At 42.5% G+C, this 26,583-nt stretch overlaps 1 protein-coding gene across 1 annotated transcript in view; it reads right to left on the bottom strand.

Moving 5' to 3' along the window:
* Window positions 1-3,616: 3,616 nt before the first annotated feature.
* LOC115513100 (40S ribosomal protein S5-like) overlaps window positions 3,617-26,583 on the bottom strand; it is a 54,639-nt gene continuing 31,672 nt past the window's right edge. Inside the window, 1 exon segment of the mRNA XM_030314513.1 lies at window positions 3,617-3,718. Within this exon segment, the coding sequence (XP_030170373.1) occupies window positions 3,617-3,718 (102 nt within the window).

The following is a 26,583-nucleotide window of genomic DNA, read 5'->3' as shown; positions in this document are numbered from 1 at the left end:
TCTTTGTCTTTAAAAAGCAGCGTGAAGGTTCACTGAGTCAGAGATCATTTGCACATGGGAATTTTTAGGTAGGATTTTAACAACAGGTGAATTAAAATGAGGATTTTGAAATAATGAGAGTGAGAACTATCTCTCCAGCTCTGCAGAGGTAATCAATCACTTTACAACCTCTCCTTTCTTGATGTTGGGAATTCTGTGGGGTTGAAGGGCAGGGATTGTTTTCTCAACTTTGCAGATGAGCAAACTGTGGATTCTGGGAGTTCTTCAGAGTCATCCAGCTGAGCTGGGATGTCAAGTTAGCTGCACCAGTTCTGTGTTCTTTCTGCTTCTATGTCCCGCCAAGGACAAGTAGTGCCCAACTGGCCAGACTGAGGAGGGGGCCAGCCATTTCTGAGCTCAGAGCAGGGGTCAGTGGCTGAGTTAGGAGAGTGTAATCCTAGAAGGGTCCTTGGTGAGGTAGAAGGTTGTGACAGCTTTTAAGAAATGGACACAGGTTTGGGACGAAGAGTGACACGGGCGTGCAAAGCAGGTGCCGTGACACCCAGAAAGTCCTAGATGGAGAGACAGTCTCGGGAACGTGCAGCTGCCCCAAGGGTTATGGAGAATATGTTGCCTGTTTCTCAGTGATCATGCGTGGGTGAGTGAGTAGTACCTCAGCTCAGATGCCAGAACAACTCAACACAACCAGCCAAAAACACCTTTCGTGGTTTATTAAGTGAAGTCATATACGTGATCCGCCGTGGGCCCCGCAAACCATCCTCTGACATTTGAATCATCGTTATCATTGTTACTCCTTTTTTATGTGTCAAGAGAGTGTAAAGTTCAGAGCGGAGAATCTGTTAATGACCGTGTTCCAAGGTCAGAAGGACAACAGACATAAATCTGTAGACCTGAAATCGTCTTAATTCGTTTACCATGCCATATCTGGTTGTAGACCTTGCTTTCTCATTTGGGGCAGAGCCTGAACCTAACAGCCCTTTCACAAACGTAGATAAAAATAACCGCCCTGCCTACCCATGATATTGTTTCTGAAATCCACATTGACAACGAACCTGGAAACACTTTATAAAATTCAATGTAATATACAGACCTACAGAGTATTGATGTGAGTTTCCATTTCTGCAGCCTTTCTGCCCCTTGATGTTCAGCCTTATCTCCCAGAGGCTCCATATTCCTCTGCTGGCAGCCCCCGGCCAGTCAAGTGAACGAGCTGAGTCTGCTTCAGCCGTCAGCACTGTGTGTCCTTGGTTCCTGCACAGGAGGCTCTGGCTGATTGCAGTGCTGTACTCGGATCAGAAATGTCAGAATGTCAGCGAGGGAAATCAGATCTCCCGGGCCAAGCTACTCTTTTTGCAAGGAGGGCACACAGGTTTGCGGTGGTGAAATGCAACGTGCCCAAGGTCACGCAGATGGCTAATGGAAAAGCCATTTCTAATCAGCCATCTGTGTTTTGCTTTGCTAGACCTTTAGCCTGTCTTTAGGACTCTTCCATCCACATCACTGTATTCAAACAGAGGGAGAAAAAAAAAAAAGGATACTCAGACCCCTTGTTTTAAACTCTCAACTTCCTGCCCTCTAGCCATTGTCCAGGCCCAGGCGAGAGGTGGCAGGGAGGGAACGATAATCCTATCACCTCTTGGGAGGAGGGCATTATCAGTTAAGGGTGTTTTCTGTGTTGCCGTTGTCAGTACTTTGGCAAAGGAAACAGCCTTCTGGCTGCTTCTCTGAAAGGAGAACACTAGAGAGAGGGAAATGGGAAAGTAGAGAGAAAGATGTCCATGGCATAAAGGATCAGGTGAAGGCAATGACAACAACAATAATCGACACTGGCTGAAGACTTGGTGTGTGACTAGGTGTGTGCTTTACATATGTTGGTTAATCCTTGTGAAAACCTTGTGAGGCACTATTATTGTTCTCTTTACAGAAGGAGGCTTAGCTTGGCTGAGGCATGAGTAAAATGGCAACACGGTAAAAGGAGAAGGGGAGACTTGAACCTGGGCCATCTGGTTTACCTGGGGAGGCTTTTGTTGGCCATGCATGACGCTATTCTGAGGACAAAGAAAGACCCTATTCTGAGGACACTCTTCGGCTTTGGGGCTGCTTCAGATAATCAATTCATCCATGATGGTAGTACCAGTTAGTCATAGTGACAGGTGTGTAGAAGATGATCCAGTGGCCTCTGTGATTCACCCATTTTTTCATTTGACAGACGTTAGCCTACAGGATTAGAAGTGTTAAGCAAGTAAGAAATGGTTCCCACCTGTAGTTGGCCTTCCTTGATCTTTGGCTCTTTGTTAGCAGGGGCGGACAGGATTGTAAGATGATCCCAGGGACCCTTGCCCTTGTGAGCCTCCTTCTCTTTGAGTGTGGGCAGAACCTATACATCTGATGAAGGTGAGGTTAGATGGGGGGGGAGGGGGGCGGACACTGACCACTCTTGAGATTCTTGGTTGTGAAAAGACGGAGAGAAGAGGGGTGCCTAGGTGACTCAGTCAGTTAAGTGTCCAACTCTTGATTTTAGCTCAGGTTATGACCTCATGGTTCATGAGATCAAGCCCAATGTCGGGCTTTGTGTTGATAGCACACAGCCTACTTGGGATTCTTTCTCCCCTCTGTCCCTCCCCTGCTTATGTGCATTCTCTCTCTCTCTCTCTCTCTCTCTCTCTCTCACACACACACACACACACACACACACAAATAAAAAAACATGGAGAGAAGGAGTGAACCCGCATATGGGATGTATCTAGAGACACAGAAGGCAGAGGACACTTGATGAAACCTAGGTCCTGATGGAGGTGGGATAAGAGGCTGGGCTGAGAGGACAGAAGAGATCACCCATGAACTGAAACCTTACTGCTTTGCTTGCATTCTCGCCGCTAAGTGTGGTTGAGACTGGAGAGAATCTCATTCGATCAAAAAGAATGGGAATGTGCAAGCTACCAAGCCTTGGTATAAAATCTGCAGTTTTTGTGTTGACGTGTCATGTCATATACTTTCCCACTCGTTAGCCTCTAATATAACCGTACCTTGAGAGTATGTGTCTGATGTTCCCTCAGACTGCTGTAAGCGTCGTAGCTCTCTTCCTCCTGAGCATGAGCTATGATTGCACTTCTGTCTCCCCTGGCGGTCAGGAATGGCTGTGTGGCTTGCTCTGGCCAATGAAATGTTAGCGTATCACTTCTGGGAAAACACTGTAGAAGCAGTTCAAAATTGCCACGTCGCCTTTCCCTCTGCCACCGGTAATCCTCAATGGTTTAGAAAAGGCTCCTTTGACAGCCTGGGCTCTGGAGGGAGAACAAGCCAGAGCCATCTCCAGCTAATCCGTGGTGGGAATTTAATGTGAACAAGAAATATATTTTCGTTGTTTTCACCTGTTGGGATCTGGGGAGTGTTTGTTACTGCCACATAATCTGGATCATCCTGACGCATGCAACCCGCAAATAGAGAGCACTGGGCTCCCCATTATTGAGAGACTTCCAACCTGGTTGAAGGACACCACGCCAAGGGCACAGGGACACTAAAGGGACAACAACCAAAACAGCGATGCAGCAAGAAGCGTGGGAGCAACAAAAACAGTGGAAGCTCTACCCCCCTGCTCTCTGGGCATCCATGGCAATTAGAGCCACGGCGAGGGACGCATGAGCTTTTCCAACTCACTGTTCTCTAAAAGCCGGGACTGTCTATCCACATTTACTGTATCATTTCTCGGCAGCTTGTCCTTAGGGTGGAAGAAGAACAAGGGCTTTTATTAACACATTCCATTGGCTGGGTTTATGATGCTCTGCCTCACTCCCTCTGCCCTGGAGTGAAGTTGAATTATCAAATAGGGCCAGCCTTATCTTGGGCAGCCATGCAACAATGGTATCTGGAGGTGAGTGTTGAAATATGTCTTGGGGCTTTGGGAAATGTTTTCAGTTCGACATTCTGGGATCATTGTCCAAAGATTCTTGATAGTGTCCTTTAGGAGTCACTGAATACAAACAGGAAAAAAAAAAGAAAAAAAAAAGAAAACGAAACAACCTTGCATGCAGATGCCTTGAACTAACAAGTAAGCCAGCAAAGGTTTAGAAAACAATTTTGTGGACCCGGTAAGGATAATGACTATGATTATATGTATATACCATATAAAATATTAATACTTCTTGTAATAATGCATATGCAAATAGATTTACAATTTTGGAGCTCAGAGTCATTTAGTAGAACGCTACCTGGGTATTGAAAGACCTGGAGCTCATTCCAGCTCAGCATTAACCAGCCAGGAAGACTTGGGCAAATAGTTGAGCTTCCTTTCCATTCCTCTGACCCGGAGAACTTTACGTTCTAGAGAGCTGAAGTCTGAAGGTTTACTCTTTTTTTTTTTTCAATATCTGAAATTTATTGTCAAATTGGTTTCCATGAAGCTTTACTCTTATAGTGGAAAAGCCTTCCACGGGCTTTCACCTCATTAAAGGTTGTTCTTTCTGAGGATGTTTCAGAGATATTTCCACCAAGCACTGCTAAAGGCAGAGAGGTAAGAGAGAGACTCCTTTGGCAGGTGTTTCCGGTTACAGCCCAAAGCCGTATTTTGTGTATTAGTTACTCTTTGCCGCATTACAAATTATGTCAACAACCAACTTTTATTATCTCATCGTTTCTGTGGGCCTGAAATCTAGGTTCGTCTCAGCTGGGGTCATCCGATCTCTCGTAATTAAGGGGTCAGTTAGGGTTTCAATCACGTCCAGACTCCACTGTGCTTCCAGACTCATTCGCCTTTCCCTCTGCCCCTCATTCCTCCATCCCTTGTGGCTGGTATGACTGAGCGCTTCAGCTCCTTGCTGGCTGCTGCTTGCCAAGTGCACATCTCTGGACGGCAGCTGACCATGGCAACAGGCTTCACCGGAGTGATTACGTGAGGAGAGAGAGAAGGAAAGTCACAGTGTCTTATCCTCTAACCTCAGAAATTTTTATCCCATTGCCTCTGCTGCATTCCATTCTTTAAAGGAAAGTCACGAGGTCTAGGAGGGGATTACACAAGATGTAAACACCAGGAGGTGGGGATCATGGAGAACCATCTCAGAAGTCTACCAATCATGCACTGCAAGCCAGATGTGCTTTGGAAGCTTTGTGTTTTATCTTTAAAATCTATGCCTATGTGCAGTTTATGGCAAATCATGTCTTTGCTTATTTTAACAGAAGGGTAATGGTTTTGAATTATTTATGATCAGGAAAAAAGGCTTTTCTGGGAAGAGGCACCTTGTTTATCCAACAACTTTCAGTATGCCAGGTTGCAGGCATAAGCTTCCATTGGAGGATCACGGCCTTGGGTCATTTCCTGACATCGTCAATTCCAATCTCATCATTTATATAGAGAAGAAAACTAAGGCCAGAAAGAGGGAGTGATTTTCTCATGATCACCACCTGTGAAGGTAATGTATCTTAACTCGTCTGAATATCACTTTCCTCATAGAGTGATTTGGGGGTTTTGGGTTTGGAGTCAGGAGAGGTTTCCTCAAGACCTTGCTTTACTTGGGTAAAGCACCCACACCCTCCAGCATTTATACTGTGTTCCTCAATGCCCTCCAGCAGGGTCCCACACATCGTGACATTCTCCCTGTGATGCTATGAGGTCTCAGACTCCTGGCACACCCCTGGTCACATTAAGATGTGCTCAAAGGGTCCGCTCCATGTATCCTTTTTCTTAACATGGAAAGTATTGGCCACGAGGATCCCATTATCACCATAAACACATTTTTTTTTTCTACTGCAATCTCATAGAGTGAGCTCTCTCTCTCCTTGAATGGCCTCATCCAAGCCCTCATCTGTGTTCTCCTGATTTATGGTCATAAGCTCCGAACAAATCCCTTGACTCCAAATTATTTTCCAATTCAATACATTCTCCTCCCTGTAGTTTGAGTAGGTTTATTATTATTATTATTATTAAATTTTAAAGATCTTACTGACTTTGTACAACAATTCATGCAACAGGCAGCATCCAGTCTAGCAGATAGAAAGGAGCTCCAGGAAACTGTACAAAACGAAATACTTTCCTGGGTAGAAGGGAGTGGGAACAAGGAAGTTATACTAGACAAAAAAGCAGATTGGTTATTGCAAGGTTACTTTCCTGTGGAGGATGGCAGTGGTCTCCCAGGCAGTTAGCTAACTAGTGGTGATCAAGCAATTCCTGACTGGTTTAAGATTCCATTCTTGGGAGAGCTGAAACTAATTAAGTTTGGTGATGCGAGGATTAGCATAAGCCTCTTCATTTTGGGTCTGCTGTTTTGTTTTTAAAAGTGGGTATAGAATAGTACTTAATATTTGATTCATTTTCCTTTTTTTTTTTTATTTCCTAGTGAAATTGAGACTCGTTGCTCTACTTTTTTAAGTTTTTTTTTTTTTTTTTTGAAGTCATCTCTACCCGGCATAGGACTCGAACTCATGACCCTGAAATGAAGAGTTTGCATGCTCCACCAACGAAGCCAGCCAGGTGACCCTCTTTGCTCTACTATTTTTCAAAATTTTGATTCAAGTGTGTTAACATATGATGTAACATTGATTTCAGGAGACGAATTTATTTATTTATTTATGTATTTAAATTTTATTTTTTAAAATTTACATCCAAATTAGGTAGCATATAGTGAAACAATGATTTTAGGAATAGATTCCTTAATGCCCCTGACCCATTTAGCCCATCCCTCATCCCACAACCCCTCCAGTAACCCTCAGTTTGTTCTCCACATTTATGAATCTCTTCTGTTTTGTCCCCCTCCCTGTTTTTATATTATTTTTGTTTCCCTTCCCTTATGTTCATCTGTTTTGTCTCTTACAGTCCTCATATGAGTGAAGTCATATGATTTTTGTCTTTCTCTGACTGACTAATTTCACTTAGCATAATACCCTCCAGTTCCATCCACGTCGTTGCAAATGGCAAGATTTCATTCTTTTTGATTGCCAAGTATCACTTACATGCAACACCCAGTGCTCATCACAACAAGTGCCCTCCTTAATGCCCATCGCTGGGTAGGTTTTGTTTTTTTTAATGTCTTTATTTATTTTGAAGGAGAGAGAGAGAGTTGCAAGTGGGGGATGGGGAAGAGAGAAAGGTAGAGAGAGAGAACCCCAAGCAGGCTCAGTGCTGGCAGCATGGAGCTTGACGCAGGGCTCAATTCCATGAACCATGAGATCATGACCTGAGCCGACCGAGCCACCCAGGTATCACGGGGTTGTGTTTTTCCAGTAGGTCTCACTCCCCTCTGAAAGCCCATCAATCTCTTCCCATTGTCTCCAAAGATGCCCATTTCTCAGGTAGGCCAAATAGGGTCTCCATGGTAGGGTCTCTGTCTTTTTTGCAGCTTTATCTCATCCCTCATTTGGGCATGAATCCTACTCCTCAGCCGAGCTGCAATTCTTGAACATTCCTGAAAAGGCAGAGCTGTCTTCAGCCTTCATCCACGTGTGCCCTCAGCTCTGAGGCCCCTTTCCTCATCCTTCTTCTCTCTCTCACTCATGTGTCGAGATTGACCTCAAACATCATGTTCTTGGAAGCCTTTTTGTGGTCCTTCTTTCCCATGCTATCTCTCTTACCCATTCTCTGTGCTCCCCCTTCACCCATTGCCATCAACACCCAGAGTAGGAACGAACCACCACAAGATGCTCAACAAAAAACACACGGCAATGAGTTATTAGGGTATCGTTATCTGAGTTGTTAGGAGACCTCAAACATGTGCTAAGTGTAGTATATTTATCCTGTTTTTCTCACAGTAACTGTAAGAGCTTTACGAGGAGAATGCCATTCATAGTGGTTGAGATACACCAGGCCCCACAGCTTGCCAAGGGCAGAGCTGGGATGCCAGCCTCAGTCCATCTCATATTCTCCTACTGTAGTAAATGTCTGAGCTTTGAATGTTGGAGTAAATAATCAGGTTAGCCTGAATCAGCATGAACTTTGGAACATTGTCTCTGCAATACTCTAGTGAATGCCTTGTGGTTGATCAAATTTGTGCTACATTTGCTGAAAACCAGAAACTTCCACTCTCTTAATTCAATTTGAGGATTCATTTGAAATGGCTCCAGGAGAGTGGCTACTAGAAACATGGTGTGAGCATCACACAGAGCTCTCCTCCTGCTTATCTCTATAAAATCTTTATAATTGCCTTTGAAATGTTCAATGGTCTGGTCCCTTCATCTAGACTTGGGCTGTCAGCTGTTTACAACGGTGGTTCTCAGACATTAGTGGCGACCCGTGGTGTTTGTTAGAATACAAATTGCCCGACTCCCAGGGTGTCTAATTCAGGAGTCTGAGATGGGGGTGCGAGACTTGGCTTGTCTAACGTGTTCCCAGGTGATGCCGATGCTACTGGTCCACGGGCCATGGATCATCTATTGAAAACCACTGGTTTGCAGAAATTGGCTGGGAATGCTAGGGGAAGGGGGCCAATTGCTACACACCAGTGGCTTTCAATAGATGATCCATGGCCCGTGGACCAGTACGTCAGCATCCCTACAGGGTGCTTAGCTTAGATAATGCTTCTCCCACATCGAGAAGCTAGCAACCGCTCCTCATTTGCTCATCCCAGCCAGCCTGTGTACCTAGCAGTTCAGAGTGAGGGTTTAGGGTTGTCTCCACACAATTCTATTCACTGCCTCACATTATTATTATTATCCAAATCTGGATATATTTTTAAGTTTACTTATTTATTTTGAGAGAGAGAGAGAGAGAGGGGAAGGGGCGGAGAGAGGGAGAGACAGAATCCCAAGCAGGCTCCATACTGTCAGTGCAGAGCCCGGCCCAGGGACTTGAACTCATGAACTGGGAGGTCATGACCTGGGCTGAGATCAAGAGTCAGACGCTTAATAGACTGAGCCACCTAGGCGCCCTGCCCCCTCCCCCCGCCCCCCGCCAAATCTGAATTTTTTTTTTTCTTAAATCAGATTATATATATCTTCATTGTGTAACTCAGATTTACCTGGGATATCTGTTAGAAGTATCTGAAGTAACACAGGCCTGTCTATGAGCTTCTAGAAAGTCTCATTTCGCCCTCCATTCCACACTTAACATAGGCACAACTACACTTTTTTCTGTCCTCTTATTAACTGTGAGAGAGTCCCTCCATCTGTCCAAGATGAGTATTTTGCATACCTTCCCTCTAGAACCTTGCTAAGGTTCTTATTCCCTCAATTCGCACTTTCTGTCTCTTTCTATGAGCCGCTCCTTCCTTACCTTGCCCTCATCAGGATATAAACGTGCTCAAGCCTTTCCCACGCTAGAAACGAAATCCTAAAGACGCTCTTCTCCACTGCTTCAGCTGCAAGACTGAAGACAAATTTTGGTAACTGGGTAATCCACAGCCCAGAAATTGTTGACATTTTTGAAGGGAGGTACAGTTATCTGGGGGAGCCCTACTGGTTTTAGATACAGCAATATTAACCTTTTTTTCTCTCAGGAAGAAAGAATAAACGTGCCAGATTGGCAGATGGTGGAGAAATAGAAAGGAACGGGTTACTGTTTGCGTGATCTGTGGTTGTACACAGAACATGCTTAAAGGTACTGGTGGGAATTTCAAAAGAAGGCCGATGGATGTTTCCCTCAGAACTTGTGCAAGAAAAAGTCTCCCTTGTTTCAATCTGAAGTGTCGGTGCCTGAGTGGCTCAGTTGCTTAAGAATCTGACTCTTAGGGGGGCGCCTGGGTGGCTCAGTCGGTTGGGCGTCCGACTTCAGCTCAGGTCATGATATCAGGGTCCGTGAGTTCGAGCCTCACATCCGACTCTGTGCTGACAGCCCAGAGCCTGGGGCCCGCTTCAAATTCTGTGTCTCCCTCTCTCTCTGCCCCTCCTCTGCTCATGCTCTGTCTCTCTCTGTCTCAAAAATAAATAAAAACATTAAAAAATTAAAAAAAAAAAAAAGAATCTGACTCTTGGTTTGGCTCAGCTCATGATCTCACAGTTCGTGAGATCTAGCCCAGTGTCAGGCTCTGTGTTGGCAGCACGGAGCCTGCTTGGGATCCTCTTTCCCTCTCTCTGACCCTCCACTGCTCTCTCTCTCTCTCTCTCTCAAAATAAATAAATAAACAAACAAATAAAAAATGCCATTAGTTTTAAAAACAAACAAACCCAAATGGATCCTCTGGGTTTTCTTGGCCTGTACATTTTATACAAACATGGAAAAGTACAGTATTCTAGAAGGAAATGTGGAGGGGTGTGAGTTAAAACCCAGGTGCTTCCATCCATGGGCCATGTCGGTCGTTATTCCCCATCTTGCTCCCCTCTCATTGAGGCACTCAGAAAGAGTTGGCAACATTACTGACCCTGGTTCTCGGTGTCCAGTTTTAAGTTGGCTGCAATAGAGTCTCTACCCACAAAGGCAGCCCTGATGGCTTTGGAGGTAATTCAGAAATGACCCCTTAATTTTCAAATTCAGTTGACTTACGTCAGCCCCCCATTTTGCCAAATTCGCCTACTCCGTCCAACCCTGTTGAGGGTTCTCTTCTTCAGGAAACTGTATTTTCTCTTTTCTTTCATGCTCCTCTTGTGCCCATAGTCATGGTCCTCTTTCTGCCCGTTCCCCGTCCTTGTGGCCTCCTTCTCATGCTTTCCTGTCATTAACTGTATTGCTCTGGATTTTGTCCCTGGTCCCTTAATGATTGGTCTGAATTCCCTGGAAAAAATGCTTGTGGCTTTCACTCCACCAATAAACTGCCTCCGGGTCTGGTCACTCACGAGGTCAATGGTTTACCCTGTGAGACATTTTGAAACTGTGTGAGGATATTTTTGAATTTCATGATGAGTGAGGGAAGAGAGCTACTGGTATTTAGAAGGCAAGACCCAGGAAGGCTAGACATCCTGCAACGCACTAGATGGTTCCGCCCACATAATAAAGAATCATTCTAAGTTCTGCATGATTTGGATGTCCATTCTGCCATTCATGTAAGTAAACAAAACAAAACAAAACAAAACAAAACAAAAAAACGTATTGTCATTGTGTGGACCCAGGATATATGCTTGTTTTCCATAAAATCCCAAGGGATTTTGTGTTCACTTTTGGTATACTTTGGATTCCCAGGAATGCGATGAGTGTGTAAATCCATAAGTAACTGTATTTTTCTTTTTTTCTGGACTTTGCTCTGAGTAGCCAGTCTGATCACAGTTTGAAAAATCACATTAATGATGACAGTGTTGTTCGTATGATTTGTCTCTAGCATACCTGTATCCGCCTGCATTAAAAAGGATTCTACCTATTTATACCAATGTGCCTCATTATCCCTTATTTCAAAATGCCACATATTAAAAAAAAAAAAACCCATCGGTATTCATCTGGAAATTATATTAACTTAAAAGAAAATCGCAGCCTGTTGTTCTTGCCTTCCCTCAGAAGGCTAACCCCAGACAACTAGAGGAGGGGAAGGGAAGGGAAGATTCATCATGAAAAATGATCAGTATTAGAGAGCATTCATTAGGTACCAGGCACTGTTTTAAGGACCTGGCATATTTTTCCTCAGTCCTTACACTAACTCTAAAGATTTTTATTATCGTTATTCCCATATCATAATTGTACACTTCGGAAAGGCTGAGGAAGTCTCCCAAGGAAGATAACTAGTAAGTGTAGGTCTGTGATTTGAACCAAGAGTCCATGTTCTCAAAGTACCATCGATACTAATGTTGAGAGAGGCAGCATCCTCAGGAAGGAGCTCAGAGTATGGGAAATCAGGGCAAATCTGGAGGAGGGCAAATATCAGCATTCCAAAAAGTCCTAGAGAGAGAACACCTCACATCAAAGAAGGGCTTATAAAACCACTCCCGTATATTGAGACGCCAAGGTATTATTGATGATTATTACATAAAGCTAAAGTCCACATCTGAGGCTTCCTGCCACATATCCAAGGGTTCAATCTAGTATAAATTGTGCCTAATGCTGTGTTTCACCTGCTCAAGTGATCCAAAGCCTTCCACCCATTCTTTGTGCAGAATCCTTTTGTGCTGGTGCATTATCCTCAATTCTGCCCATGACCTTGCTTCTCCTTCCTAGCTCCAAAGGGTTAATAACGTGGTGACAAGTTTATCAAAGTTGGTTTTTCCTTTGGGCTCCGCCCTCCTTCTTCCCCCAGACTTCTAGTACCATGGCCGAGGTGCTAACCTCCGGATTTTTCGTTTAGCTAGGATGAGGCAAAGAATACTGCCACAATTTCTTCTGTATCCAATGGAATGAGAACTGGTCGAGTGGGTGTCTCTTAAGATTCTTTCTTGCTTTAATGATGAACAATTTATTTTTTTTCAGCTTGCAAATGGTCCCATAATTTAATTTAATAGTGTTTATGACAATATGTAATAAATACCATAAAAAAGTAGAAGTCGTTCTGGGTGTGTTAGCTCATTAAAATGAATACTTGCTAGATTCTGTAGCAAGCTTTGGAAACATGGTGCTAACTCATGTAAATTGCCATGACAAATGTGCTTTAAGACCAATAAAGTGTGTCCTGATTCATTAATAGTCAGATCCAACATCTCCCTGTTGGTTCCCAAGAAAAGTCGAGTGGAGATCGGCAGAAGAGAAATTGCTGTCCGCATTCTGCGACCCTTCAGGCATTCTGATTAGCCCGTGTGATTTGGCGACTGTCTTTTGTGACGTTAGGCACCTGCAATGCTGTCCTCCTGTTTTTGATCTTGCAAGCTCTGAAAAGGCCTCAGAGCTCAGCACGTTCATCCTGCCGATGCCTGATGTGGAGTCTTTGGATTTATGCAGACTCCCCAGTCTCCTGACTCAGAAAAAAAAAAAAAAAAAAAAAAAAAAAATGCTTTCTGGGCTCAGAAGGGGGCTGCCAGATTAAGCACAGCACAGGTGAGGGGCAATGGAGCCCGTCCAAACAGCAAACTAGCGTATCTCCTGTCTCAGAAGCACACTGAAGCCACAGGCATAAATATGCAATAAAGCTGCACTGAGGGGAGGCAAGCTCATGTTTTATAATGTATTTATGTCTTACACAGCATCTGAGATTGCAGGCACAGTCCAGACTGTGGTTCTAGTGTTGTTGTTGTTGTTCTAGGGGAAAAAAAAATCGCCTCCCCCTTTACCTCCTGAAAATACAATTTTGGATTGTACGAATGACTTCGCAAGATGTTAGATATGTTGAAATATACCTTTGTTCTGACTTGTGCTCTCAAGCTTTGCTGCTGAATTTTACTTTATACAAACTGCTTCAGGAACCAAAGATCGGAAGATTTGTTCAGCAGGACCATTGTCTCTAGACCTCGGCTATCTGTGGAAGGTCTCACCTCTCATCCTTTTACAGTTTACAAAGTTGACCTTCCCTACTGCATCCGATATGGATGCTGAGTCAATCTGTGGAGGATTTTAAGGTTTAATGCACAAGCATTTTTTTTTTTTTATTAAATCCTGATGAAAACCTTCTGAGGGGGCATGTTGCCCAGTTTCCGAGCAAGAAAGATGAGATGCAGGGTAGCTAAGGTCACAGACATCACAGCTAAGGTCACCTAACATCACAGAACATGCAGGTGATAGACATGGACACTCAGCTCATGGCTTCTCATTCCAAATCCCATATTCGTCTTAACTCCTTTAACGTGCCTTTGGCATAAAGGGAGAACTTCCTCTTTCTTTTGGTACTTCTGTCTCCTTTTCAATTCTTCTTGGGAGTTGACCTTGATGAGCAGAAGCTGTCCACACTGACACTGGCTCCTGTCATCCTGTCTTCACAGAAGACAGATCTATGCCAGACCCCACTCAACAAGCAGCCAACTTTGCCTATTTGGTGCAGAACTGACTATGCTTCTGGGAAGATAAAAGGACCTCTAAGACTGAGTCAGTCAAAATATTTTACGGAGTGCCTACTATGTGCTGGGCATCTGGTGATTGCCTTTAAGAGTATTTGGAGCAATCAGACTTTTATCAATACATCTGTCCACCACCTACCCAGACCCCATCCGATCGTCCATTTAGCCATCCACTCATCCAATTATCAATCAGTTTAAGTCATTTAAGTGCTAAATCATATGCAATAAGGCCCCCCTTCAAACAAAGAAAATAAAGGAGAAAAAAAAAATAGAAACCTCAACAAACAAACAAGTAAAACCTGTCTGGGCTTAATATATTCAAATAAGACTAAGAATTATCTTCTTGAGAGCTTATTTCTCCCATTTATGCTTTCTTCATCTGAGTAGAAGACAGCTACTCGTTCAACAAATTTATATCCATAATATATGTTCAGTTTGAATAGTGACCACAACTAGAATTACCTTGGCATATTGGACTGCTTTTCTTTTTGGCATTCTTATATTGTATATTTCATGCCAATGAATACAGCTGCCCTCCAATATACTCCTCAGAGTTTTTATTCCCTTTCTTCCTGAGATGCAAAATCCCAGTCAAGAAGGAAATGCTTCAACAGTCACTTTGAAAGCTTTCTTAAATGTAGATTTACTGCGATCTCTAGTCATGACACAGCTATCAGCCTATACTAGCACACCTATTCCGTGTAATTGAATACTTAAAAAATGAAATATGCTTCATAAAATGCAGGTGTAGGATCAATTGCCATAAGCCAGGTTTTTTAAAGAAGCACTCCACCAAGATTTACTGGCATTGATTTGATGTGATTTATTTTATTTTTCATTACATTTATACTTCAATTTCACCACTTCAATTTCTTATTAAGAGATCGCATAAAAATAAGTCTTTATGCAAAGGTCTCAGTTTAAACAACAAATAGACACAAATCTGTGAATGCATCATTGTAAAAATGAAATATTTACCCCAAATAGAGGCAACGAATAAGAAGAGCTAATGTTTACTGGGTCCTTATTATTTATTAAGCATCAGGCATAAGGTACATGTGCATTATTAATTCATTTATCTTCACAACTGTGTTTGTTTTGTTTTGTTTTGTTTTTAATTTCAACAATACCTTGACCCCATCTTACAGGCAGTCAGGACGTGTGGAAGTTACGTAATCCATCCAAGGATACTGAGCTCGTCAGTGCAGAGCAGGGATTCAAAGCCAGGCTGTCTGAGTTCTACTGTTGTTCTCATTAAGGAGTCTTGGGCTCATCAAAGTTCAGTCCATACCTAATATGTGAAGAAGCTTCCTTTTCCCCTTTCTTTTAATTTCTTTCCTCAGCAAGGACAGAAATATCCAGGGATTGTTTAAAACACATTAGATATCAAAGAAAGCCAACGGCTGGCTTCCCTGTGTCTAGAAAGTATTGAAAGAGGCATTTCTAGGAGGGAGTGGAATATGAGAGTTGGTGGGACCCTGGACATGAGATTTGGAAGGACGAATAGAGGGGCACCTGGGTGTCTCAGTCGGTTAAGTGTTCAACGCTTGATTTCGGCTCAGGTCCTGATCTCACAGTTCGTGAGCTCGAACCCCAAGACAGGCTCCATGCTGACCACGCAGAGCCTGCTTGGGATTCTCTCTCTCTCTCTCTCTCTCTCTCTCTGCCCCTCACTCATGCTCTCACTTTCTCTCTCTCAAAATAAATAAATAAGCTTTAAAAAGGTAATTTTAAAAAAGAAAGGACAAAGAGAAAAGAATAAAATGAATTTTTCACTACAGCAGTAGCCCATTTGTGAACAAGTGAAAGTGACGAGGGATAGTGTGAAATAGACAAAGTTTGGTTGAGAGTGCAGCTGGATTTAAAGTGATGGCTATAAAGGTAAAAAGAAAACTCTGAGAAAGAGTCAGTGAGTACAGACATCTGTGCATATTGACAAAGCCGGGATCACTGGGCTAGTGGGTGTGAGGGCTGCGTTCCTCTGGTAAGCGATGAATTATCCGGAAGGATGGTGGTGGTTCAGGATCTAATATCCCCACTAAATCCTGGACTTCAGTGTACCAGGATTGGCTTCTGTTACTTGACGTGGGTGCTCTCTGCCTGCTCATGGAATGTTAGACTCCCTAGAGAATTATTCCCCAACTTTGTCACTTGGCAGATGCGTTTCTTTCCTCGGGCTGCTGTAGCAAAACCACAAACCTGATGGCTTACAAAACAGAAGCACCGTCTCACGCTTGTGTCAGCTCGCAGCCTCCAGTCGAGATGTTGGTGAGGTTGGAGCCTTCTGGAGGCTGTGAGGGATAATCTGTTCCATGCCTCTCTCCTCGCCTTCACCTGCTGTGCTTCGTAGACGTATCACTCCAATGACTCCCTCCATCGTCACGTGGCTGTCTTCCCTCTGTGTGTCCCATGTCTTCACGTGGTGTTCTCCCTGTGTGTCCCTGCCTGAATTTCCCTCCTCGTATAAGGTCACCAGTCATATTTGATTAAGGCGCACTCTAATGACCTTATCAACTTGCTTAAATCTGAAAGGCCCTATTTTCTTTTTTTTAATATACAATTTATTGTCAAGTTAGCTAACATGCAGCATAGTGGCTTTGGGGATAGATTCCCGTGATTCATCACTTACATACAACACCCAGTGCTCATCCCAACATGTGTCCTCCTCAATGCCCATCACCCATTTTCCCCGTCCCGTCACTCCCCCACCCCCATCAACCCTCAGTTTGTTCTCTGTATTTAAGAGTCTCTAATGGTTTGCCTCCCTCTCTGTAACTATTTTTTTTCTTTCCCTTCCCCCATGGTCTTCTGTTAAGTTTCTCAAATTCCACATATGAGTGAAAATATATGATATCTGTGAAAGACCCTATTTTCCAAGAAGGTTACCTTAGAGGTACTGAGTGTCAGGCCTTCAACATATCTCTTTTTTGGAGAACACACTTCAATTCCTAACAGCCCAGTTCATAGATGTGATGATCACTGCTTCCCCGTATGGAAGTTGTCTAGATTTTATAACTAAGAACCAAGGCTTAGGGTTTTCAATATCAGGTTTCACTGGTCGATCTGCTGCCAGACCCAGATACAAATGAATTTCTTCCCACCCTATCATTCTGAGAAACTGCTTTCTAACTAATACTGATGGGCTTCACTGAAAGGCCATGATAAAGGATGTGTTTCAGAGAGCGGGGCCAGTGAGAGTGAGGGTGGGAACCACAGTTATTCCTGTTTGTATCCTTAGCACCTTATACTCTCTGGTACCAAGTACACACTCAATAACTGCTCTACAATTGCATGAAATTGCACATAGCCTCAAGTCTACTGAATATCAGAGATTATTCTGAGGAATCAGGGATCTTACCATTCGTTTTTCAACTCCCTTCTCAGTCCACTCTAAAGCACAATAATCTGAGCGCTGGTTTTCAAACACAATTCTTGTCAGTGGTCTGCCATTTTCAGGTGTCCCACCTAAAATAGAAGTCTTCCAGATGTCTAATCCTTCTGTTCTGAAGAGTCATCTTTGGAGCATAACAAATGAAACCAAGGGATCTCGTTTCAAAGACCAACCTCCTCCCTTACTGGCTTCATGATCTTGGGAAGCTCAACCTCCCTGAATATCAGTCTCTTCACCTATTAAATGCAGATAAAAATAGAACCCCTGAGGATTAAATGAGACAATTTAAATAAACTTTTAGAGAATAGAGAGCCTGGTAAATGGTTACACAAGGAATGTGGTAGGTTTCTGTGGACAAAATTATTTCAGGCTTGAGGTTCTGTATGTCGTTTCACTGTTAATGCTCATAAGTAAGTTTTTTTTTATCCCCATTTTACAGCTGAGAAAATGGACACAGGGGGCCTAGAAACTTTCTCAAGTGCTCATGGCTTCAGAAGAATAGGAGAAGGGACGAGGGCCCATTTGGGCAAGGCCTGTCTCACTCCAAAGCCTCGTTGCCCCTCTCCTCATCTCGTTTAACATGTTGTATTAGTTTAGATAAAAGAAGACAATCTATTTTCGCTTAATATCAGATGGAAAAAGTGAATATCACTTCAGAGTGTTTATTTCAATGTGATCCTTCAGAGAGTAGTAAAATAGAAGCTAATAAACAAGCAAAGAAACAACAAAACTGAGTTTCCATAGCAAGCAGCGAACCGAGCCTGGATCTCACATACTTTTTCCCTCCAGCTCATGCTCTTCTCCGTGATGCAACTGTGACAATCACAGCTTCTTCTGGGTGGAAGAACGGGGCACTGACCAGCCGTGTGCACGTGGGAACAGCAAAGTTCCAAATGGGGTACAGCTTGTTTCAGTCACAAGGGGATTTGAAGCAATTCGCCAAGAACAACCTACATTCAGTGACCAAAAACAGGTAGGGAGTGGAGGATGGGGAATCAGGTGACATGTGAATTACCTAACATGAACGCAGGCCAGAGATAACAGGTATCGAAACACAGGCCAGAGATCCAGGCTTGCAAGTGTTGATGAAGATAGGATGCTACCGAAACAAGGAGGGGCCCTTTGAGAGGCCACTTGCGAATGACGTCTGGCTTCATTGTAGCCCTTAGGGCCCCTCTCATAAAGGAGCTGTTCTCAATGTCTTGTATACTGTGGGCCAAACTGACTTCTGGGAATTGCAGTGTCAATAACTAGTTCTTCCCTATTCAGTTATCTGATCACCCCGGAGGGATGGTCACCATGAGGCCAAGGGCATTCGTCTTGAGGATGCTACAAAACATACATAGTTACGTACTGATCTAGAATATGTGAACTCATCTTCCTCCAAGGAATCGGAGCTTTGGGGACTGAGGAATAACAAGCTAAGCCTAGTTGTTACAGGGGAATCCACGGAGAAAGAGAAGATTTGTTAAGTGAATGTGGATCCCAGACCTACACTGATGGACTTGGTCTCTATTATACCAAACGTCAAGACAGTTAGGGCTCTAAATATTGTAAGTCTTCTCCACTGCAGGTTTTAATGGAGGGACTGATTGAGACTGGATTTTATGCATGCTTGGGACTATTCACTGGGAAAGAAGTGGAAACAATTTTGTTTGTTTCGTGTAGATGGATGACTACGTCAGGAGGAACGTTGGAAGAGGTTTATTGAACTGCTCTTTCAGATTAAAGAGTTGAGGGATTCAGATGACTTTGAAGAACCCAAGTCTTCAAACCCTCTATTGCATATTTACATGGTTATGGTAGAGATATGGATTCACCAACTTGAGGAGGTAAAAGGAGAATATATTCAACTTGGATGCTTTTCTTGAGGAAATACAGGCACTCAGGAGCAAGCTGAACATGTGGATTGAGTACAAGGAGACTTGAGGCTCTACCCGATTCCCATTGCTCACCCTGAAATCACTGGAAACCTGATTTCAGAAAGAACTCGTAGGTCTGACGGACATGAATTATGCCCGATGTTTAGACTCCAACTCTCAGGATGATTCAGTCATTTAGGATCTGCCTCATCTTTAAGGTTGAGCTTCTAGAAAATCTCATTGGACCATAAGCAAAATATGGCTGCCAAGAAGGTGATGTAGCCCAAGAATTTGGGAGATGGGTACAACAGTCTCAGGGATATCCAACAATTTGTAATTATGTGAACAGATTCTGAAACATTGGGCCTATTGGGCTTTGTGAGAACGTATCTCCTTTCATGAAGTGACTGAAGTGGGGACTTTGAGTCACCTTCAGTGACACAGTCTTGGAATGAGCACGGTATTGGTGGCTCACAGAATATGTCATTTTCAGTAACTGTATTCTGATTGACTTGATCAAAATTGTTCAAGGACAATCAATGAGTCCTTAGAACAAGCACATTCTTCTGAGAATAAGATTGTCTAGGGTTATGTAGACTGTCTTTGTACTACTCCCACAAAATCTATGCATTTAAACAGCTAATCGCCTCCTACATTCCATTGCAGTTGATCAAAATTTCATGAGGGTTTTTGAGCAAGAGAGCTACCATTGACAAAAGAATGTACGTTTGTAGTAAATCCCTATAATTTTGTTGAATTGCCAAGGCATCTGATCATCACTATTGAGGAATTGTAAAATTGTCAATTGTAAAAGTGAGCATTGTAAAATGCTGACTGCTCTGTATTTGAACGTTCTCATACTGCTACCTATTGAGAGCTTTTGGGCATCCTAGATGTTCTGCCAGAGCTGTGCCCTAGACCTCACCACTTCCTCTGGGTTCAGAATCTGTTTTTTCCTTTCTGTTGTTTGCTTTCAATCTAAGGAAGGTATCTATTCTCTATTTTGCTTAGTTTCAGTTTCCGTAATCGTAGACATGACAAAAGTTACTTGGTCTCCTAATAACCCTAGAAGGTTTACAATGAAAACATTCAAAAGCCACCATCAGCACTTTAGATACTCATTGTGAAATAGTCCCTGTGTTGCCATGGAAATGTAGCATTCCAGAGTGGGAGAAGAACCTGGATTTCACAGCCTGCTTCATTCTCTTATCAAGAATGTTCTTTTCAGGTGCCTGGACAGTCAGTTAAGCCTCCGACTCTTGATTTCAGCTCAGGTCATGATCTCACGGTTTGTGAGTTCAAGCCCCGTGTCAGGCTCTGTGCCGACAGTGTGGAACCTGCTTGGGATTCTCTCTCTCTTCCCCATTCTCACTCTCAAGCTCTCTTTCTTTCAAAAAAATTTTAAAAAAGAATGTTGTTTTATCTACAGTGGCACCAACAGGGTGAATGATAACGTCGTATCTGATATAAACATCTTTTTTCTCCTTCCAAGTTGTGGGATCCATTGACCACATTTCATCTCTGGGCTCCAGTGAGGTTTAAATTACACCAGCAAGAAATACTTATTATGCCAAATGCTGAAGATTGTTGGGGGGTAAGGAGGGATCATTCAGAATCAAAACATTAACTACAGTCAGAAATGGGACACAGCAAGATGAAATTCTAAGCCCTTGATGTGTTCTGAAAAGTTAAATTACTGCCTTGCATCAGTTGGTAACTTTTTGAGAGGGTCCAGGATGAATAGCTGAGGAACACATAAATGGAAATCACATCTTAAATTAACACAAGACAAGAAAAGAAAAGACAGGTAGATGTGGAGAAAATGTCATGTGAAAGTCGAGCATAGAGCTTGTGTATAACTATGTTCTCCCTTTCTATGACTGCAGTTTGACTCTTTTAAACCTCAGCGTCTTAGTAAAAGAATGCAGACATGCTTGAGAGGTGTTCAGCTGTCAAGCTGTGGACATAGTATTGGGCCCAACTGGAAGAAAGCAAATTATTTTCTCCCATTTACTTTTCTGTCTTTGCTGCCGACCCTGAATCGTGGCTGCTGACAGCTCTTGAGTTTCATTCACTTTCAAGAGATTACCTGGATTCCCTGCCTCAGATAGCTAAAAATACTGGGTCAGGGCTCTGAATGATCTGGTCTGGATTAGATACGTCCTCCTGGTTGAACCATTGGAGCTGAAAGTCAGGGATCCTGAGAAACGCAATGTCCATTTCTCTTTGTGGTTACCAAGAGGTGAATTATAATATCTCACAGCAATCTGGGGTGGGAGGCACTCCTTTGGGTAGGCAAACACTCCTGTTCATCGTGTAATTGAAGATGGATTTCCCACTTTTTTTTTTCTTCCTGTTAATAAGATTAGCTCCTACTGTGCTTGTTTCCTCCAGAGAAAAAAGTAAAGACGGCATGGTGTGAAATTGGTGAGCTCTGTAAAGTTCATGCAGCAGGAAGCCTGCCTTTCTTGCTCGTCATTACACACCCCCATCTAGAATAGAACCTGGCACTGGGGTGCTCGGATGGCTCAGTCGGTTAAGCTTAGGTCATGATCTCACAGTTCATGGATTTGAGCCCTGCACTGGTCTCTGTGCTGTCAGTGTGGGGCCCGTTTGGGATTTTCTGTCTCGCTCTATCTCTGCCTCTCTCTCTCTCTCTCTCAAAATAAATAAATAAAAGAAAAAAATAGAACCTGGTACCCTGGAACCTCAGTAAATGTGTGTTGACTGAACAAACGGGTAAGCGGCTGCCTTGTTTTCTATTTTTTCCTACTATTTTATTCTTCTCTTTCCTTACTAGTATTTTATCTTGTTTTGTATATGATTTTGAAATCCACCTCAACTCAAAAGGGCAAGGACAGGAATTACTGGGATTTCAAGTGGCCATAAATAATACCTCCTTTTCCATCCTGAATTTAAGGGCCACTGAGAGTAAGGTGCAGTAGGAAGTCTGGGGTAGAATATGACTTGCTTATACTTCACCTGATAGTTTCACACACTTGTCAACCTGGCCATCGCTGCAGATGACCAACGACAGGCATCCCCTGGAGGGGGCTGAGCACAGCCTTCTCAATTTCTTCTCACACGTCCTCCATTAAGGTAAATCACTCCTTTTCTCCTGGGAAACAGTGAGAGTCAGAAGGGAGATCAACACTCTTTGTCTACTACAAGTCTCTCCACTTGGACACCAAGGCTTACGGGGGATGGAAACCCTTCCCTAACAGGTGTAAAGAAAGAAATGGAGGGAGGGAGGAAGAAAACAACAAAAAATCTGCCAGAGAAAAATAACAGGACAAAACCAGCTCTGATCTGGTTACTCCTTTGAGTAGCATCAATAGCAAACCTCAATCTCCCCCAACCCCATTCCACTCTATGGGAAACTCCTTTCTTTCCTATTTTGCTTGGCTTTGGATTTCTGTCCCAGTGTCTTAATACCTTTGTTCTCTTTCTGGGACAAGTGACATTTAAAAATCAAAGCAGAAACTGGCAAAGATATCAAGCCTATCTATCATTGCCAGTTCAAACACCCTTTATCCCAACATAGCTATAATTACTAAATAGGTTCAAAACCATCGGGATGAGAGGAAGTCTATGGTTATCACTGGCAATCCATCCTGTCAATATGGGAATCACTAAAACCTTTTTATCTTTTGTGCTGTTTGCAACCAGGAGAGCAGTTAAGAAACTAGAATTATGTCAACTCAACCAACAAATATCCATTGACTTTCTACCATACATAAAACATGATTTATCTCAGAGTAAAATTAATTTTCACTTATACACATATTTTCAAAAAGATATTTAAGAGCACAAAATAAGAACATTGCAAGATGGCCCAGGATCAACTTCCAGATGAGTTACATGATCAATATATCAGGATAGAGGAGAGAACTAAAAACAAACAAACAAACAAACAAACAAAAAACAACCAACTTCCTTGTGCAAAATTTTACCTGTAGCACAATAAACACAAACAGTAACACTGGAATTTATAGGGTATTAAAGAAAATGCAAAAAGGGTCTCAGTATTATGCAAACTCAAGAAATTAAGAAAAGATTATTCCTGAACTGTGAAAGAACATTTATATATGAGTCTATCAAGAACATCCACAAACATCTAACAAACACTGTTCTCTCGCAGACTTCAAAGTCCACAAAAAATATATCTTTCCTAAGTAGTAAGTGTGGGAATAAAGGTTTAGTTAGACAAGGAATGAAAACAGCTGCAAGTTAGGGATGAAAGTACCAGAAGATACAAAAATTATACTTTAAATTTTGCTTCAGGATTTTTTTTCCCTGATAATATCAATGTAAATATCGCAAACTCATTAATATTTCCACAATTCTAATAACAATAATGTCTTTCTTTAAAAGCTGACGTTTAGTGCTACATTCTCTGGGGCTCAGCAATCCACATCTGGAAATTAAATATTAAAGCAGGACCCAAGGGCTCCTGTCAGAAAATGCAAGCGATAATGTCAACTGACCTCTAGAGGGCTCCCTACAAACCAGATCTTCACCAAGTAAGCTCAGACTTCGCAGAGAGAAGGACTTTTTCCTAAAGGTGGTTTACACAGATTAAAAAGGTTTTTTGTTTTTTGTTTTTTTGAAATTAATGAATGAATGAATTAATTTTTATTTTGGGATACTCATGCCTGGCTTGCTTCTCCAAATGACCAATGAATCTTCACTGCTCTTCACACATAGTTTGGTATGTTCCAAACCTTGACGCAGGTCATTTGCAATCTTTGTGGTGCTGGACAAACTGGGTGTTTCCAGTGTGCTCATTGACCTTCGTACCCAGCACCAAATGCCGTGCCCGCTTAGAAGCAGGCAACCAAGAAATGCGGGTTGATTTGAAATTAACCTCTTTCTTAGCTCAAATGGTTCTTGGAAAATGTTATTAGCACAGGATGAAGCTGAGAATAAGAAAAACATATTTGACATTTTTGTAGCTTATAATAATTAACACTTACCTCCAGGCACATTATCTTACTGAAGACTTAAAATATTAGGAAATTAATTTTTATTATCATTTACATAGATGAGACGACTGAAACTGAGGTGCTTGATGTAATAAAGTGGAAATTCAAATTTAGCTCTTTTGATTTCGATCTCAGTGACCTTTTCATTGACTCATTGCTGCTTCTGATTATCCAGATAATGAAGTGACAAATTGGTAACCTTTCAACAGGTGTCCCTTGGTGGGTAGAATGAGACACCCTAAAAAAAGGGATAAGGCACCAGTTGTGATCTCAGCTAATTAGTCATAATCTTGGAAAGCTGGTTGACTCAGGAGGGGAACTAGGTCATGAGGCCTCGATGCATTAGTTTCCGGGGAGAATGAAGGCCTCAAGCCAAATTGGTCAACTCTGCCAGGACCAGAGACCTAAGCCAGAAAGGAGAGCCATTATCTCGGATGGCAAACCAATAGAAATAAAAAGACTGCTAGGATAGGACCCAAGCCATAAGACTGACCAGGTCAGGGCTTAGTATCAAATGGGACACCATTGTGACAGAGCATGAAAGGAAGTGGTCAAGACAGGATCTAGTGGACATGACTTTGATCCCACGTGACCAGTATAACTGAAAAGTCCTAGTTTATTCCATATGTGGCGTTTCTATCTTCACAATGCAGTGCTTAGGACAGGAGGAATAAGGGGATAGAAATCGTTAATCAAAAAAAAAAAAAGATCCATTTCATTACACTTATCAGCTGATACATGGCAGGAAACCTGGGAAATCATGACCCAGAAAATTGTATGCTTTGTTTGGAATGTCTCTCTGTTTGAAAATAAGCATAGGCTGGTAGGACTGTTTCTAGACAAAACCCTGAGAGTGATAAAAGATATTAAGGGCTGAAATGGACAAGGTAACAGGCAAAAGAGGATGAGTTCCTGAAGGTAAATGAGGCCAAACTTATAATTTTGCTCTGGACTCATCTTCCTTGGCATTGGAAGGGAAATAAAATACAATGGTTTAAGAGCACAGACTGCCTGGGTTTGAATCTTTTCTCTGTCACTCACCAGCTGCTTGATTTGAAAAGAAATTGTGAAACTATCTTCACTTCTCTTCTGTAAATTGAGATAATATAGTACTTACTTCATGGATTTTTGTAAAAAGAAAGTTCTAGGTTAAACTAGAACTTTTTAAACTTTAAAAAAGTCCCAGTCTTTATTTAGAATAATTATGTAATATATGTGATTCATTCAGCAAAACCCCAATAATTTTTTGTAATTTTTATGGGGGAGGCACTTTAGTAGATGAGACATTCTGGGAAAAGACAATAACTTGCACTGGCATAAAAGTAGATTGGATCTCATGCTCTTAAGATACATATATCAACATCTTCAGGGTCTACAGGAAATGTCTGGACTTTTCCACATGACAATAAGGCTTTACAATACATTAGTGACGCTGCTACCCAGATTCCTGTTCACTCTCCAACTTATGGTCCCAAAGGAAGGCAGGTACCTGTTCTAATTTATCTATTTATACAACAAATAGTTACTGAGTATCACCCCTATGCCTTGCACTGTTCCAAGCATTGAGATACAGTAGGCAGAATTCTCTTCCCTCAAGGAGCTTCCATTCTAGAATTCCATTCTAGTGGGATTCACTTGAATACTTGCTAATGTTCATTTCTGAGCTTCCTGTCTGTCGTGGAATTGCTGGAGAATGGAAAGTGGGTTTCGTTTTCTCTGAGTGGTGAGGACTTTAAGCCTCTGCACACATTTGTTGCCTTTGGATATTTTCTGATATCAAAATAGATGAATCTCAGCTTCCTCCTGGGACCTGCTATCCATCCAGTTACTAGAAGAGAGACTTGAAGGGGAGTCCAGATTCCCATGTCCACCAGTGAGCTGAGCACAGGACCCTACCTTGTCCCAGCTGCTCACTCCTTACACTGGCGCCGAGTGAGTCTTGCTCTGGGTTTCTGGTGTCCTGTCCTCAAAAGGCCTAACCAGTCAGAACACAGCTGTGATGGTACCTTCTCAGTCTCCCTAAAGCCTATCTGCACCCCAACACAGCCATGCTGTCCTCAGCGACTATCTCCTTGAGGATGGAGCGACTGTCTCCTGGGATGTCAGGAGAATCTTTTGTTCTTTGACAGTCACATCTTTCTCAAAAGGTTGTTGCTTTCTCTGGCCTGGCACGATGGCATAGACCCAATAAATATTTGTCAAATGAATCCAGGTCGTGGACAAGATGATCATAGGGGGTATGTGGATGAACAATTGATATTTTAATATATTAATGTGTAATATTTTAGGAAAGATGTCAATTAAACGGATAGATGAATATTTTTTTTATGTTTACAGACCACCACCTTTAACAGTGGTACAAAACTGATGAAAGTTGGGGAAGTCCTGACCCAGTGGTTGACAATTCAAACTGAAGAGCTTCATTGGCTTGGTTTTCCTTTTGGTTCAGACACAAACCAGTTGAGCGAGTTTGGGAAACGGCTGTCTGGACTTCAATTTCCTTCATTAAAAATGGGACTAATAACAGAACCTACATCATGGGGCTGCTCTACGAGTAAGTGAAATATGAGACGTGATCCATGCA

This window comes from Lynx canadensis, chromosome B1, assembly GCF_007474595.2.
Source record: "Lynx canadensis isolate LIC74 chromosome B1, mLynCan4.pri.v2, whole genome shotgun sequence".
Classification (NCBI taxonomy): Eukaryota; Metazoa; Chordata; class Mammalia; order Carnivora; family Felidae; genus Lynx; species Lynx canadensis.
The sequence above is the reverse complement of the archived record's forward strand: the minus strand, read 5'-3'. Positions and strand labels throughout refer to the sequence as shown.